Source organism: Stigmatopora nigra, chromosome 2, assembly GCF_051989575.1.
Source record: "Stigmatopora nigra isolate UIUO_SnigA chromosome 2, RoL_Snig_1.1, whole genome shotgun sequence".
NCBI classification, from domain to species: Eukaryota; Metazoa; Chordata; class Actinopteri; order Syngnathiformes; family Syngnathidae; genus Stigmatopora; species Stigmatopora nigra.
This window is the reverse complement of record NC_135509.1, coordinates 16,914,246-16,929,077: the sequence shown is the minus strand read 5'-3', so window position 1 is coordinate 16,929,077 and position 14,832 is coordinate 16,914,246. Positions and strand designations below refer to the sequence as shown.

The following is a 14,832-nucleotide window of genomic DNA, read 5'->3' as shown; positions in this document are numbered from 1 at the left end:
ATATCAGTGTGTGTATTTTACCATGGTTCTCTGAATATTTTTCCCTCCTTTCTGCCAAGGTGGTTCACTACGACCCCTGCCGAGGTGGGGCTGGCCAGTGGAACAGTTTGTTTCGTTTCAAGCATCTTGCAACTGGCAACTACCTCGCTGCTGAGGTGAGACATTTAAAACATAACTTTAAAAAAAATAGATTTACTTTAAATTAGAAATGACCCATTTTTCCAAATATTTGTAAATGAATACTTAGGTCACTTTTTTATGATTTGCCTTATTTAACATTTTTATTAACTTTTTCAAGTAAAGGAATTGAGTGAAGGAATTTTTTTGAGAAGGATAGTACTTTACTCTAGGTGGCAGTGTTTCCTTTGTCACAAGCAGCATAAGGTCTTCTTGACTATAATTTGGATAGTCCTGACCAAACTAAGTTTCCCTGGAGGTCACTTTTGATTTTTTATTTATTTGCAGGAAAACCCTGAATTCAATGTAAAAAAAAAAATGCTTAGACTAAAGGAGAGTTGAGTTTTTCTCATGGTATTGAGCTTTTACCTGACACATAATTACACATACAACCTCATCTATGCACCAATAGACATTTGTTGTACATTAGTAATGCACGTATAAAGAGCTGGACCACTTTAGCACAATTGCTTTGCGCCATAAGGTAATTCGAACGACAAGAGAAGTCACGAGAAAGAATTGTTTGTCTCATGTGTAGGTCTTTCTCTGTCTGATTATGCAATTTTCATCTCAGAGACAATTTACTCAACACGTACACACACACGTGCATATGCCCACTTCTATTCTTTATCTAGATTCTTAAGCCCCCAGCTACATTGCACATTTGTATGCAGGCAATGCACACACACACACACACAAACCGTCTCACCCTCATACACTTTCTTATGCCCACGCTGAATTTCAGACACACGGGGGGCTCCTTACATAACGTCTGGGTGTGTGTGGTGGAAGGGGGGGGGGGCTCTGCAAAGGGGTTGGGAAGGGTAGAAGACGTGCTGTCTGCTCTGCTCCGTTCGTCTGTATTAAGCTGCTGATGTGAGTCACCAACCAACAGGATGAGGGAAGAGGTGTATCCAAGCTAACGTTTGAAGGGACCTCTAGGGAGACTCCCATTTAAATTCAGAAAGCGGTGGATGAAATTAACCTATTAAATGCTACATATCATTGAATACTGCAGTATGAGACACTTTCCATCCAGCATTGTAGACAAAGCTGACAAAATACGGTTTGGAGATAATCTTTCTCATATAAAAGATTAACTTTGGAATTGCCTCCTTTTACAACTACTGTATTTTCCACACTGTAACGCGGAACTAAAAGCTGGCAGTGTGCCTTATATATCATCATAATTGTTTAATCATTGTATGAAATTCCCTTTAGCACAGCTCCATCTGTGGATGTATAACACAAACCCCTACTACAGTCTTTCCTCGATTATCGCACCTTCACTTATTGCGAATTCAGTTCTTCGCAGTTTTTCAGCTAATAATGATTTAAAAAATAATAAAATAAATAAATAATTTATTTCGTAAAAATGTGAAAATCCACGCTGAAACTTGCAAGGGGAAGCTACTTTTGCTACAAGGATTCAGCACTTTAAAGTTCATAAACGTGAAAATCGACGCTAAAGCCACTCTTGCTACTAGGACTCGGCACTGAAGGGAAAAATCGGAGTTATAATATGGGTGACCCTACTTCTCAATTTTTCCAATTATTGCGACCATATCTGGTCTAAATTAACCGCGATGTTCGAGGGATGACTGTATTTCTTCTACTACAGCTCCATCTCGTGGATATACAACACTATCCACCACTACTACTACTACTGTGTTTTTTTAACACGGTGTGACTTGTATGTGAAATAAAATTTAAGATAGGTCATTCATTGATGCTGCGCCGTATAGTGCGGAAAATATATTAATTACCTGTGTGGTGTGAAATTAAGTTAACATTGTCGATCGCACCAAAGGTTTGGCTGCTCCTTGTGGAGTACAGCTTTTATTCGTATTAACTTGGTGTTGAATGCCTTTTTAAAATTGTTTTTAATTAGGTTTCTGTCAGGATAATATTGGTGCCACTCAATGCCGTCAGTGTTTGAAAACGTATAAAAACTCTTCCTGCTTAAACCACTTTTCGAGGAAATGTTTGCCCTCACTAGGAGACGTCCAGGGTGAAAGTAATTTGCACTAAGTTCAAATTTCTTGTCATTAATTCCCATGGAGAGTATTTAACTTGCCCAATAATCCAAAAATATTGTATCTTGTTTTAGCCACTGCTTACAGTTTTTTTTTAAATGAATTTGTATTTATTACTTATTTACTGTCAATTGTACAATTTCCTTTAAGTTGACCAAAATATATTTTCACCAATGAATATTTGTGATTGTCACAGCACAATGAAACGGACCCTGTGTATTGCAAGAGAAAGCATCAAGCAGCAGACAAGATTGCTTTTACGCTGGTTTCAGTAAAACATGGCAGTGACATCGCCACCCTTTTTGAGCTAGATGCCACTACACTGCAGAGGGCTGACTGTCTGGTGCCTAGGTTGGTATCTCATGAGTGAGGATATTAGACTTTAATGAATGACTTATTTAGCCTTCATTTGGGCATTTACTGTGAGACGTATAGTTCACAAAATTTTATATATTAAAAAGTTGTACACATTTTGAATTGTATGGCAAAATTGAAAATACCATACACATTTTTCATTATTATTACCTTACCATCAAACTGTGTATATCTGTATACCTGTATCTATATATATATCTATATCTGTAGTATCTGTAGTTAGAATAGTATATCTCGGATTAGAGTAGTTTTATACTTTAGTCATAAATTCAAGTATCAAACAGCTTTTTGGAAAATCCCACAGAAGCACAGGTATTTTCTCTGAGTTTTGACTTGTTAAAATTGGAGGATAACATAGTGGAAAGTTGATCTGTGGTGAGATGAATCACAATTTGAAGTTCTTGATTGAAAAACTAAAACTAAAGAGGACTTAAACAACCCAATGTGTCAACAGCACTAAGTCTAAAAGCTAACACCTGTGATGGTATTGATTTACACCAGTACGTGAGAAATATCTGCTGCCATCCAAACAATGTCTTTTTCATTGGTTCCCACATTCTGCACGTATTATCACAGCGTAGTCAAGTGCAATCTAGATTTGTCTCTCTTTGAAAATGTTGCCTGCATAAAGTGACAGGAGAGACCTCAGAGTACATAAAGCATGAATGGGAAAGAATTTCACCTACAAAGGTTCAGCAATTATTGTCCTCAGTTCCCAAACATCTATTGAGCCTTCCAACCTGATGACCCCTTGCAAAAAACTCAGTTTGAACACTCAATGACATTTTTTTTGGTATGTAATTGATTAAATACAGTTTGAACATGATTTGCAAATCATTCTATCTTCCTTTTATGAAATTTTAACATAACATCCCACCTTGATTTGATTTAGGGTTGTAAACAAACCTAAGATGAGTGCACCTTTCTGCTGCACTTATACAGTGGTACCTCGACATACGAGTGCCCCGACATACGAGCAATTTGAAATACTAGTAAAATTTTGAGCAAATATTTATCTTGAGATACGGGAGAAATTTTGATATATGAGCAGACATCGGATGCGAGAAGCTGCTCATAAGAACATCATCTGCACTGATTCTCTCCCCGCAAATATCCCGTTTTTGGTGTTTTTTTTTCAGAGGGTTTGAACAAATTAATTAGTTTTTAGCTCATTTCTATGGGAAACGTTCGTTTGAGTTACGAGAAAATCGACATACAAGCTCAGTCCCAGAACGCATTAAGCTCGTATCTCGAGGTACTACTGTATTAGTTTTCCCAAATGTTGATCTATTGTATAACTTTTTCCTTCCACAGAAACTCTTATGTGAGGCTCAGGCACCTTTGCACCAATACATGGGTGACAAGCACCAACGTACCCATTGATGCAGAGGAGGAACGTCAAGTCATGCTCAAGGTTTCCATATTTTTGCTTGCACAAACAATTACTGCCAACTAAACTCAGATAAATGACTTGGGCATTTTCTCCGAATTGCACAATAGATTGGCACTTGCTCCACTAAAGAGGATAAGGAAGCTTTTGCTATTGTGTGCGTTCCTATATCGGAAGTCCGGGACTTGGACTATGCCAATGATGCCAACAAAGTTCTTGAGGCCACCGTGTGCAAGCTTCAATATGGAAACATCGCTAAGAATGAAAGAAGGTGAAGTAAAACAAGGGTTTTTATCAGGGGTTTTAGTCACAGGGCACAATGCAGTTCTGCTTTTCTTGGGAGTGAAATTATGGGTCTCCACACCAATATTAATGGCTGGTTGTATAGATGCTTGTACATGAAAATGGAAACAGTTTTGTGTTTTGTACCCCACCCTTATTCGCAGGTTTGTGACCAAGCTTCTGGAGGACCTGATTTTCTTTGTATGTGTGGTTCCAAACAATGGTCAAGAGGTTCTGTCTGTGGTGACTTCCACACCCAACCGAGAGAGGCAAAAACTGATGAGAGAACAGAACATCCTCGCCCAGGTCATCACTAATATCTAAGTAGTTAAAAACACATCATTTCATTTGTTAAATTCCATCGGATTATATGGCACACTGCCAGCTTTTAAGACAATTGAAGTCTTTTAGTTGAGCTTTATAGTGAGGAAAATACGGTAGATAAACAAGATACAGAAATATGATATTCCTGCCAGGGCACAGTCCAATTTCCATCTATTTTATGCATGAAACGGTTCCAAATATTGGAAAATGACTCCGTGCTGCCACCACCCAATGGCGCCTGACTTTGGGGTAGACTGCATGGCTGTGATTCACATTTGATGGCCATATTTGTTTAGTATTTTTCTTTCTCTATTATCCTACCACTGTAATCTAATTTTCTCCAATATTCACTTGGGTCAGGCTCCAGCACCATGCTTCCCTGACAAGGGTTTTGAAAACGAATGAATTAATTTAGTCCCTCGTTGTTTGTTTTAAGAGTCTGTATGTATATGTTAAATTGAATCGTTTGGATTCCTGTTCTTCAGATCTTTGGTATCCTGAAGGCTCCATTCACAGACAAGGGTGATGGTCCAATGTTAAAGCTGGAGGATTTGGGAGACCAGCGCTATTCCCACTTCAAGTATATGCTGAGACTCTGCTACAGAGTGCTACGACACTCTCAGCAAGACTATCGCAAAAATCAGGCATGTTCTAATGTTGATCTGTTTGTGTTCAAGCAAACACATAGTCAAGAAAAGCTAAGAAAACTAGAAGGTTTTGTACAAGTTCTGCCCGACTGTGGAAATAAAGGTTTGTTGGGGGTACAGGTTGCTGTACATATGGACATATCAGTGAACCATATCACTATATAACTGCTAGATATAACTATATAATCTTGGTACTAAATTTGTCTTTACAATTGATTTCAATGAGGTTAAAACCTATCAAATGGAGCTGTTTTAACCTCAATGAACAATTAGATGTTTTTTTGTATCCTCTGAGTGATGTTCATCAAAATGTTTCATTATTAATGAAAACATGAATTCTCCCATTTAGGAGTATATTGCAAAAAAGTTCTCAATTATGCAATCTCAAATTGGCTATGAGATTCTGGCTGAGGATACCATCACTGCTCTGCTGCACAACAACCGTAAACTGCTGGAAAAACACATCACAGACAAAGAGATTGAGACATTTGTCAGCCTTCTGAGACGGAATCGAGAACCCAGGTAGTTTTCCACTGTAAATATTGGGGTCGAGGGTTCTCACTGTGGGGAGTTTGCATTTTCTTACCGGGCTTGCATGGGTTTTCTCTCGGTACTGGGTGATTGAACACACTAAAGTGCCCATAGCGATTGGCTGGCCATCAATTCCGGCTGTCCTGGTGCCCGAAGTCAGCTGGGTTAGGCTCCAGCAGCCCCCCACAACCGTTGTGATGATAAGCGGTTAAAAAAAATGAATGAATGAATAAATAATGAGCTGCTTGATAGACTTCTCTACTATTTTCAAGCGCATTAATGGTCCTGAAAATCTCACTTGGAACCAAAGTCCTAATCTGAATGACCTCAAGGGCATTTGATAGGGCTTCCACTGTACTAAATTATTTACTTTTTAAAACCTCCTGGTTGAACTCTCTTTGCTTTATTCTTCTAGATTCCTGGATTATCTCTCAGATCTATGCGTGTCCAATAAAACTGCCATCCCTGTGACACAGGAGCTTATTTGCAAATTTATGCTTAAAGGGGAAAACGCAGATATCCTTATCCAGACAAAGTAAGTCAGACAATAGGTTGATCAGTATTCTTGTTTGCATATATACTGTATACGTGTATTGCTTTGCAACCAATATTCTCTGCGAATAAATCTGCTTATATTGTCAGAGAATCTTGTAAAAACAACCGTGCTTTGTCACACTCATATACAGACTAATTCCTAATACTGAGACCACCCTGGAGTCTTCACTCACACAGGAAGATGGAGAAGAGGAGGAAGTTTGGCTCTATTGGATTGACAGCCACAAGGAGCCTCATGGCAAATCCATCCGCCATCTGGCTCAGGATGCTAAAGGCAACCATAAGATGGATGTAGATATCACTACCTACTACAGGTGGCTTTATGACTCTTACTCCCCAAATGTACAAAAACCTTTGGCAAATGGATTTTTAAAAAGTACACGGGTGAATTATTTTTTTGCTGACTACAAGGCTTTTTCAAACCACGCGTTCCTTTCTTATTGTCAGGTATCAGCTCAACCTGTTTGCTAAAATGTGCCTGGACCGACAGTATCTTGCCATCAATCAGATTTCCGCTCAGCTTCCTGTGGATCTTATCTTGCGCTGCATGTTTGACAACAGCCTGCCATATAACCTTCGAGCCTCCTTTTGTCGTCTCATGCTACATATACATGTGGACCGGGACCCACAAGAAGCTGTGGTTCCTGTGCGCTACGCCCGCCTCTGGACTGAGATTCCATCCAAAATCACCATCCACGAGTGAGCACCTGACATCTAATCAATCACAGGACTTCGCAAGCATAATTAAAACTCCTCCATTGTGCTTTTTTTATGTAGTTTTGAATACGAGTCAGCAGATTCCTCAAGAGAGGAGATGAAGAGAAAGTTTGCCCCTACGATGGAGTTTGTTGAAGAATACCTCAATGAGTCTTTTTCATTTGGAGAAAAAGACAAGAATGAACTCACTCTAGAGGTAAAATGAACTTGATAAATATTATTACATATTATATTAGTACATTTGTTGGATCCGCTAGAAAAATTCAGTCTTTCACAGTTGGCTTAACTACTGTACTTCAGTGGTACCTCGAGATAGGAGCTTAATTCGTTCTGAGACTGAGCTGGTATGTCGATTTACTCGTATTTCTAGTGAACGTTTCCCAAGAAATGAACTAAAGACAAATTAATTTGTACCAACCCTCTGAAAAAGCACACAAAACAGGATATTGGATTGGAAAAACATTTTCATTTTTTCTGATTCAACGTCTATTAACAAAGTGACAAATAACTAGTGGTTTGATAGTATACTAAAATGTGTTTAATAGTTCTAAAATTAGACGGATTTTGCGGAAGGGAGAGAGAGTGGGGGGGGGGGGTTGCATGGCAATGCGCTCGTAACATAACATAAACAAATTTAAATGAACTTGGATTTCGATGCAGACACACTCAAAAATAAATTTAATCTAACCTTACACTAAACTTAATTCTAATTTTGTTTTAAATGTTTATACCTTTCTTCTCCCAGGTTGGCTCTATTTGCCCCGCCTCCACCTTAACTTTCAGATGCAACCTATCGAGGGTTGTTTGCTTTTGTCTTCCCTTCAAAATATTCCCAAAATGATGCACACAAATGTCCTCGCAATAGGATAACACACGACCACTTGCCAACATGCCCGGGAAGTAGTACTCCTCATATTTGCGAACAAGCTCCGCCATTCGCACTGACTATCGGGGGGAAAAAAAACACTGAAAAAATGCAACGCTGGGCCCAGTGCTCAGAGATATCAGACTGAAGGAGTTGTGGGGAGAGAGACGGTGCCCATAATGTGCTTATGAGCAGCCTCTCGCATCCAATGTATGCTCGTATATCAAAATTTGTCTCGTACCTCGAGATAAATATTTGCTCGAAATTTTACTCGTCTCAAACTGCTCGTATGTCGAGGTACCACGGTATCTACTTTTGTTTTTTAAATTTTTGAATGGTTTTATATTCTTTCCTTTAGGTGGTGAATCTGGCTCGAAGCCTGGTGTACTTCGGTTTTTATAACTTTAGTGAGCTCCTCCGACTCACACGCACTCTGCTGGCCATACTGGACATTGTCCAACAACCGCTCACCTTCATGAATAAGCTCAACAAAAGTCCAGAGGCGGGTGGGTGTAGTGCAGTGGTATGTAAATAAACAACGAGCAGATGTCTAAAGATGTGAAAATATCTGCCTCACTCAGGTAACAATGTCTTGCGTACGATCCACGGTGTTGGAGAAATGATGACCCAGATAGTGATGAATCGAGGTGTCCCACAAGGCGTGCCCGACACGTCTCCCTCGCTGCGTTATGGGAAAGGACACATGCTTGTGGACAATGAGGATGTCATGGTGATGGACATCAAGTTAAAGATCATAGAGATCCTTCAAGTAGGCACACTCAAGTTAATTTTCGTGGAATTTTCTCTTACGAGATCAACGGTGTGATATTTCGGTGGTGTTTTCACTTGATTTTGTAGTTCATCCTGAGTGTGAGGCTGGATTACAGGATCACATATTTGTTGTCCATCTACAAGAAAGAGTTTGGAGAAAAGAACATAGCTGAGAACACTGTTTCACAATCTGATATGCTCTTGGTCATACCATGTAAGACTCCTTTTCATTCCTTTTTCTTTTCATAATTTAACCACACCTCTCGTCGAAATACATTCCCTTCAACCTTGTTTTGCGTCCAGCTCCTGAACCAGACATTGATGAGATTGCAACTAAAGCAGAGAGCATGTTTGCCGGGAGGTTGGTTGAATTTGTCATATGTAACAAACATTAAAACCTGATTAAATTATATTTGAATTCCTTTTGTGCTTAATGCCCATTCCAAGTATTTGCACCTAAACAATTTTGTGAATGTAGATGGAAAATGTTTAATTCATGCTTCTCTCAGCTCTGAGTTAGGGGCAGTTGAGCTTGATAATGAAGGTGGTCGAACGTTTCTGAGGGTTCTGATCCATCTTATGATGCAAGACTATGCGCCACTGGTATCTGGTTCACTGCAGCTCATTTTCAAACACTTCAGTCAGAGAGCTGAAGTCCTGCAGGCCTTCAAACAGGTACACAGCGGTCTTGCAGAGTTATGTTAAGTCTGTTAAATTGGATTGCTATGGTGATAATCACATCATTATGTACGTGTGTCTGTATACTTTTCAGGTCCAACTTTTAGTTTCAGAGCAGGACGTGGAGAATTACAAACAGATAAAGGCAGACCTGGATCAACTACGTCTAACTGTAGAGAAATCAGAACTGTGGGTGGAGAAAAATGGAGTCTACAATGGGGAAGATCTTGGTGTCAGGCAGGGTAAAGAAAAAAACATGGAGGTAAATATACTGGAACAAGTAGTTTATGTTGCATGGCAGATACAAATAACATATTTTTGGAATTTAGTCATTTTTATCCACTCGGCCAAGAAGACAATAAGCAAAAATTTGTCTTTCGCCAGTAGGGTACACAAAAATGGATATGGGTACTCTGCTTAAAAAAAGTATGATGGATAAATATTCAGGCTCCTTCTGATTTCATTCTAAATGAACATCCACATTCACAAACTTTCTTTTGCAGCATGTGTGTTTAAAAATACACAAGAAATACACTCTGAATCTGCCCACTACTTGTACTTCCTAAAATAAATCACATGGGTCTAAATCAATTAGTCTTTTTTCATTGGTTTGATTAATACTTGGAATTTTGACACACATATTTGTACAATTCAAGATTCATCTCGTTACCTGTTCGCATGCAAAAGTTGGTAGTAACACATATTTATGTTTTAATATTGATTTAATACATGAACAAATCTATATTTTAACATGATGCAAGCTAAACTATGGAACAAAAATATTGACTCATATGGTAGTTTGGAAAATCAAGAATGGTTCATCAAGTAGAACTAAATTTAATGGTTCTGCCTCTTAGTATGGTCGATATATTTTCATATATCAAGATGCATGATTTTTGATGAAATCTGTAATAATATCTAGCTTGCAAATGACTTCTGTGTGTTTCCCTTGCCAGGAGACGGGGCTAAGCACAGTGCATGATGGGAACAATAAACCTCAAATTGACAGCAACAAGGAAAACAACTACAACATTGTTAAAGAGGTGAGTTTCAAGGTTTTGTTTCTTCATATTGTCTATTCGCCATCAAGGTCAAGAACTTTGTTAGACTTTTGTCAATAGTGTTTGTGAATATTGAGGGTTTTTTTTGTCAAGCGTAGATCTTGCTACGACTGAGTAAGCTGTGTTACTACGGTAAAAAAATACGCACACAGCAGCAGAGGCTTCTCAAGAACATGGGAGCTCATACCGTTGTTCTGGACCTGCTTCAAATTCCTTTTGAGAAAGTGAGCATAACCAAAAATGCTAAGTGACTGATTTTATCTCAAAGTGCCAATCTCCCAACACCCATTTTTTTGTTGTTGTTGTAATTGTCCTTACTCAGAGTGATGAGAAGATGAACGAGATCATGACATTGGCACATGCCTTTCTTCAGAACTTCTGCAGAGGGAATCATCAGAACCAATTCCTGCTTCATAAACATCTAAATCTGTTTCTCACTCCAGGGGTGTGTATCATTGTGATTGACAGGGCATTAACTGGAAATAAAAATGTTATTGGTGTATTATTATCAATCTCGTGCAATGTTTCTGTTAAATGTCTTATTTTGAATGGTCTGCCTTGTCAACATAAGACTGAATTATGACTCTTTGTTTCTCATCAGTTGCTTGAAGCTGAAACAGTGCGCCATATCTTTATGAATTACTACCAGCTGTGCAATGAAATCAGCGACCGTGTTGTTCATCACTTTGTCCACTGCATTGAAACACATGGGCGTCATGTTCTCTACTTGAAGTTTCTGCAAACCATTGTGAAAGCTGAAGGAAAGTATGTGAAAAAATGTCAAGACAAAGTCATGACTGAGGTAAATCACTTAAGATTGTTTTCTTTCTTTCATGATTGTCTGTCTGGTAACTAGTTGAATGGATTTACTGATTGGTAGTTAAATAACAGCTCTTAAATATTTAAAAATGTTTTATGAAAAACTACCTGAAATGTATAGTATCATTTATCATCTAAATCATGTTTAGTAAATCCTAATAATCTACTTGATGTGAAAACAAGGCATTTCTGTGCAATTGTTTAACGGGATACACAACAATTGTTTAAATTAGCATCATAAAAAGGACGATTGGTTCCTCATATTGTTTAAGCATGCAGATGGTGCATACCTTCTACCTTTGAAAACGGAAAAATAATGCTTAAAAATTGACTTCTGAGTTTAAGAGATGAGGGCCAATACATTTACAATAAATAAAAGTATTGAAACAAACCTTAAATCCCATTTTAAATACAATGTAAGCCATTGTAAAACTGGTGTGATCCCACCTCATGGTTTAATCAGGACAAATGCTGCTGAGAAAAATTTGTTAAACTGACATACTCCATAGCAGGGCATTTTAATAGTCAATGTCACTGGTGATAAAAGCATGCATTATCCTCTCCTTGTTGACCCGATAGAAAGAGACAGATGTTCTTGAAATGATGAATTGATATTTTTGTGACATTTTTAATGTGGCATTGTTGCTAAACAATGACATCAAGGTTTCTCCCTTAAAGGTAAAGGAGGAAAAAAATAGACTGAAAGGCAGGTAAAGGTTGACTAATAATAAAAATACTAACATGACTAAAACTACTGCAATCCAGGATTTAATATCATGACAACAGTAAAAAGCCACTGATTGGCTAGTGGTGCATTGTCTTGACTTTGGTGCAGGCAGTGGGGAATTGATTCAAAATCTGTAACGGTATGATTGTGAGTGTGAATAGTTGTCCTTCTCTCTATGACCCCTACAACTGATTAAACCAGTTTAGAATATAATCTGCCCAGTGTCAGCTGTGATAGGCCCCAGTATAGTAAATACAAATACTGCATCCTGTGAGTAAAAAGCGCCGAGCCTAAAAGTAAACCCGGGGCCACACTAGGTGTCATTTCAGGATTCTCTTTTATAAGCTTTCTGCTAGAAGGCACATGATAAAAGTGTTGGCCGTTCAAGGGTAAATTGACTTATACTTTCTTAGTGCCTTTCCACCTTCACGACACTCAAAGTACTTATGCTCTATATGTGGGGTTCAGTATTTTGCTCAAAGATATTTAGATGAGGTCACCAGGGCAGGCAATCAAACCCACGACTTCTGGGTTTGAGAACGTTGACTACACCACTGATCCACGCCGCTGCCCGAACTTTTCCTTTACAATAGGCTGAAGTCAGTAGAGGTTTTAATCGCAACCAATCAAGAGGACACAGTTTCACCCAAAAAAAAATGTTGGATGGTGAACAACAGGCAGTCAATAGCCATCATTTAAAGTAACATTTACATTTTTGGGGAAACTGAAGCCTACAAAAACTGTCTTTTGGTGGTAAGCGTTAAAAACAAAAGTCGCAGGCCCGGCCTATTTAACTCAAACCATTGAAAAAAAGTGCGACTTATAGTCCGGAAAATACGGTAATAAAACTGTTTTGCTGGATCATTTGGAACAAAAACTATGATTTTGTTTCGGGTAGTTTGAGTCAATCTTGTATTACAAAAAAAAGATACGACAAAAATATATTTAGGGCATAAAATGCATTGCATACAAAGTTCCTTTTTAGCAATTTAAGCATACCAAGATTGCAATGGTATAATGACAAATGAACTTGGCTGAAAATATCAAGTGACCAGCAGAGCAGTAACTTGTGACATATGAAAAATTATGCAGTGATAGAGATTGAATTGAATGCTTTTATTGTCATGCCTATACTTAAGTAGCTCCTCAAGCTTGTAAGGATAAAACCAAATTCGGAATGTTCTTTCAGCTCGTGAATGGAGGTGAAGATGTCCTGGTTTTCTACAATGACCGGTCCTCATTTCCGGTCTTACTTCAAATGATGGGATCTGAGCGTGAGCGCACTGATGAAGATGGAGCGCTGGCCTATCACAATACACTTGTCGAGCTCCTTGCTGCCTGCACTGAAGGGAAGAACGTTTACACTGAGCTAAAGTGTAACTCTCTTCTTCCGCTGGATGACATTGTCAAAGTTGTCACGGATGTCAACTGTGTCCCAGAGGTAACGTTTCATCATTCTAACCTCCTTTTCGGAACCCAAGAAATAATCATTGCTCTGTTCTTGTTTTTGTGATTATAGTTAAGATCTTGTGTTCTTTTCTGATTGAGTTTTGTGTTCTTCAACTTATCAAAAGTCAATTTTATTTGGGTCTTTTGTCATACTACCCTTGATGCATGCATTTAACCCAACATTTTTATAGACATCAACCAAACTTTGGGTAGTTATTTAAAACATTCGACGAAGTCGTATAGTTTAGCTGGACAAAACGAAAGGGTTGCATAAATATGTGATATATGTTAAGTATAAATATACAGGTACTCCTCAGAAATGGAGAATATCCCAGTCTTGCTCATATCTGAATTCTTCAAAGCCAGCCTGAAACTGACTTTTTAAACCCTGAGCAACCTTTTGCAGGTCTTTAGAATTAGTTTCCTGGTAGAATGTTGACTCTTTAAACCTACAAAACTGAAGTATTTTACATTATTTTCATTTTCATAGTTTGTGCTTTTAATATGCTGAAAATCTGTAAAATGACAATGAGTATGTGGGAGGTTAGTGCGTCAGCCTCGCTGTTCTGGTGCCGAGGGTTTGAACGCAGGTCGTTCCTCACAGTGTGGAATTTGCATGTTTTGTCCCTGGGTCTGTGTGGGTTTTCTCAGGGTACTCCGGTGTCCTCCCATGTCCCAAAAATATGTATGGTGGGCTGGTTGAACACTTTAAATTACCCCTAGGAATGAGTGTGAGTGGGAATGGTTGTCCGTCTCCTTGTGCCCTGCGATTGGCTGGCCACCGACTCATGGTGTCCCCCCACCTGGTGCCTGTAATTGGCTGGGATAGGCTCCAGCACCCCCTATGTCCCTTGTGGGGATAAGCGCTACAGAAATGAATGAATATATTTGCATTTTGAATGAATGACTGAATGTTTAACTGCCAAAAAAACATCTTTTACTTGATATTCAAGTTTTTCAGTTAGTACTCTACATTCACTTTTTACCCAAAAATCCAATGTTTTTTGTTGATTTGAATCTATACCAATGAAGTACCCAATAAATGTGGCATGTATGGTGTATATATTTCAATGTTACACAACAACAAATATATTTTACAAAGTAGTTTAGGACATAACAGAGGATTACCACTGGGATTGGCTACACTTTATTTGTTGCCTGAATAAAAGTACTTTTGATAATTTAACAGGTGCCTCTATTTAACTTTACATTTGATTCTATTCTTTTTAACCGACAGGTAAAAACTGCATATGTGAACTTTGTCAATCACTGTTATGTCGACACAGAAGTAGAAATGAAAGAGATCTATACCTCCAATCACATTTGGAAGCTGTTCGACAACATTCTGGTGGATATGTCAAGAGTAAGCATAGTTTTATGTCACAAGTACCATTTGGAATATTTAGAGTATAAATAACACCTTGTTAA

At 38.4% G+C, this 14,832-nt stretch overlaps 1 protein-coding gene across 1 annotated transcript in view; it reads left to right on the top strand.

Annotated features, from left to right (window-relative positions):
* Positions 1–14,832, top strand: part of itpr2 (inositol 1,4,5-trisphosphate receptor, type 2) — a 60,833-nt gene that overhangs the window by 12,221 nt on the left and 33,780 nt on the right. Inside the window, exons 9-31 of the mRNA XM_077742465.1 lie at positions 60–155; positions 2,410–2,564; positions 3,903–4,002; positions 4,089–4,249; positions 4,425–4,566; positions 5,070–5,228; positions 5,581–5,753; positions 6,178–6,297; positions 6,449–6,631; positions 6,765–7,016; positions 7,095–7,230; positions 8,258–8,405; positions 8,481–8,668; positions 8,758–8,884; positions 8,974–9,031; positions 9,180–9,345; positions 9,443–9,610; positions 10,305–10,391; positions 10,508–10,633; positions 10,732–10,854; positions 11,011–11,211; positions 13,145–13,396; positions 14,642–14,767. Coding sequence (XP_077598591.1) covers positions 60–155; positions 2,410–2,564; positions 3,903–4,002; positions 4,089–4,249; positions 4,425–4,566; positions 5,070–5,228; positions 5,581–5,753; positions 6,178–6,297; positions 6,449–6,631; positions 6,765–7,016; positions 7,095–7,230; positions 8,258–8,405; positions 8,481–8,668; positions 8,758–8,884; positions 8,974–9,031; positions 9,180–9,345; positions 9,443–9,610; positions 10,305–10,391; positions 10,508–10,633; positions 10,732–10,854; positions 11,011–11,211; positions 13,145–13,396; positions 14,642–14,767 — 3,447 coding nt within the window. The remainder of the gene's footprint in view (positions 1–59; positions 156–2,409; positions 2,565–3,902; positions 4,003–4,088; positions 4,250–4,424; positions 4,567–5,069; positions 5,229–5,580; positions 5,754–6,177; positions 6,298–6,448; positions 6,632–6,764; positions 7,017–7,094; positions 7,231–8,257; positions 8,406–8,480; positions 8,669–8,757; positions 8,885–8,973; positions 9,032–9,179; positions 9,346–9,442; positions 9,611–10,304; positions 10,392–10,507; positions 10,634–10,731; positions 10,855–11,010; positions 11,212–13,144; positions 13,397–14,641; positions 14,768–14,832) is intronic.